The following is a 2,669-nucleotide window of genomic DNA, read 5'->3' on the forward strand; positions in this document are numbered from 1 at the left end:
TGGTGTGAAATGATCAGTGGATAACTAGAGGAGTGAAACTGGTGTGAAATGATCAGTGGATAACTAGAGGAGTGAAACTGGTGTGAAATGATCAGTCAGTGGATAACTAGAGGAGTGAAACTGGTATGAAGTGATCAGAAGATCAGTGTAGAAAGTCAATGATGATTGTACTATTTCTTAATAAACACTCCGAAAGACAAAAACAAGGAAGCAAACAAATAATAAAAAAATTGAAAATTTAATGGATAGTTATCTTACTGAGCATAACATCATCGGTGGAGAAGTTTCTGGCTGTGTTCATGAACCAAAACTTAAGTAACAGATATTGCAAGACAGTACTAAAAATGGTCTTTAATGTAAGTTTATACAAAAACTTTCAATTACAGTTTTCAGGATTTCTTCACAAAAACTGGAAGTGGGGTGGGACTTAAAGGTCACAGGTCAGTGAAAAATTAAAATTGTGTAATTCTTTAGATTAGTACCACCCCAGATATTTTCTAACCTGCTTCTTGTCTCTCCTGAATCCTCCGAACACGTAACTACACAAACATAATACTCGTATGTTATAGAACAATATTTTTTATAAGTTGCTGTTGTTCACTGGCTATTAGCAACATCTACATACCTTCTTGTGAGATATCCCATTATTCCAGCAGCATAGCATGCCTGAGAAAGAAAAAAATAATATATATTTTGGTCAAGTTTTATACAATAAAACAAATGTTTTGTGTATTTTTCTAGTCAAGCTCACCATACGAATTTGCTGATTTTAAGATGGAAATCGAGGATTGCCTGAAAGGTAATGAATGTTTTTAAATTTTTATCTTACACAAAGGAGTCCGTACAACGGCAGCCTTAACGACTAAATGGTGCCTTTTCCTGTAGGTTGTGTTTTAAGAATACACGATGTACCACGTGAAGTCCTTTCTTATAACTGAAGTAGTGATACATGTACTTCCCGTACTATCTAAGTTCACAAATGGCGAATACAACTAGAGATCGGCCAAAAAGGCAGCACATGATTTCACTAGAGAATAAAGATTTTAAGTAGACTTTCCTGTTGTTTAGGAAACTTGATAATAACCTATGGAGAGTCAAAATTTGTTTTCCCTCTTTTTTTTTAAGCTGAGAAAGTATAACTTTAATTATGGTTAAGTAACATTCATTCTTAGTTCTAAAAATCAACAGGGTTAAGAAAGGTTAACTATAACCACAAATACTAGCTGACGACAATAGCTAACACAAACCTATGTATACAGATATACAATTCTTATCCTATTTCAAGATATATTTTGTGTTTGACAAAGATAGACTGTGTTAAACACAAATCTACAGATATATCTATACAATTCTTATCCTGTTACAGGATATATTTTGTGTTTAACAAAGATAGGCTGTGTTAAACACAAATCTACAGATATATCTATACAATTCTTATCCTATTACAAGATATATTTTGTTTGACAAAGATAGGCTGTGTTAAACACAAGTCTACAGATATATCTATACAATTTTTATCCTATTACAAGATATATTTTGTGTTTGACAAAGATAGGCTGTGTTAAACACAAATCTACAGATATACCTATACAATTTTTATCCTGTTACAAGATATATTGTTTGTCAAATTCATAGTACTTTAATCAAGATATATACACGTCTCTTAAGCAACAAATAAAACTCTTATATTGGATAAACAAATGTGTTGATATTTTAATATTATGGGTTTATTAACACCCCTTATCTACCAACTTACATATGATACCCTTAAGCATACAAACAGCTTATTGCTGAAGAAACAAACTGTACTTGTACCAGAAACATCACAAACACCAATAATTACTTGTACAAAAGAAGTGAAGTCATGTAAACTAGAAAATGAAAAACACCTTAATAAATGTAAAATAATAAACAGTCATTTTTCTTTCACTTTAAAATAATGCATTCAAATACATGTTGTGAAATTATTCATTCATCAGTGGCTTCTTTTAGATCATATCTGGTGAAAATAATTCAATGTCCAGTTCATGTAATGATAAGTAACTGTTTCCCCCATTTAACATTTCTACAAACTTGAACACAGCTCGAGTTGTCGTGGGTCTAATGTTAACTACAGTAGAACAAATTGATGAAGTAACTCAAGAAGTCTGATAACATGACAACACACTGATTATTCAACTGTCTTTTTTTAAAAACAATTATACCTATAAATTCACTCTCTAATAACCTATTGACACTTCACAGAATGTCGTATTTATATTCTACACTTGTTCTAGTTCTTGTTGGATCTACACATCATCTAGCTAACATCTAAATTAAATAAATTCAAACAAAATATACAATTTCTTGGAAGAAAAAAATATCTTACTTACGGATTGCTCATTACGCATTCCAATGAACTTTATTCCAACTTCCTGAGCAGCTACAGCAATCTCTACAACTGGAACTCCAACCACTCCAAATATATACTTAACATCCTGAAATAAGAACTTAAATATTACTATTCAATTATGTTTTACAAAACTCCAACCACTCCAAACAATATACTTAACATCCTGAAATAAGAACTTAAATATTACTATTCAATTATGTTTTACAAAACTCCAACCACTCCAAACAATATACTTAACATCCTGAAATAAGAACTTAAATATTACTATTCAATTATG

General features: G+C 30.9%; 1 protein-coding gene across 1 annotated transcript in view; it reads right to left on the reverse strand.

Moving 5' to 3' along the window:
• The window catches only part of LOC106471573 (2-hydroxyacyl-CoA lyase 1-like), a gene marked incomplete at its 5' end in the record, with an annotated part of 35,352 nt that extends 32,863 nt beyond the window's left edge, over nucleotides 1-2,489 (reverse strand). The window contains 2 exons of the mRNA XM_013932176.2: nucleotides 626-666; nucleotides 2,373-2,489. Of these exons, the coding sequence (XP_013787630.2) occupies nucleotides 626-666; nucleotides 2,373-2,489 (158 nt within the window). The remainder of the gene's footprint in view (nucleotides 1-625; nucleotides 667-2,372) is intronic.
• Between the last annotated feature and the right edge of the window lie 180 nt (nucleotides 2,490-2,669).

Source organism: Limulus polyphemus, unplaced genomic scaffold (assembly GCF_000517525.1).
Source record: "Limulus polyphemus unplaced genomic scaffold, Limulus_polyphemus-2.1.2 Scaffold4707, whole genome shotgun sequence".
NCBI lineage: Eukaryota > Metazoa > Arthropoda > Merostomata > Xiphosura > Limulidae > Limulus > Limulus polyphemus.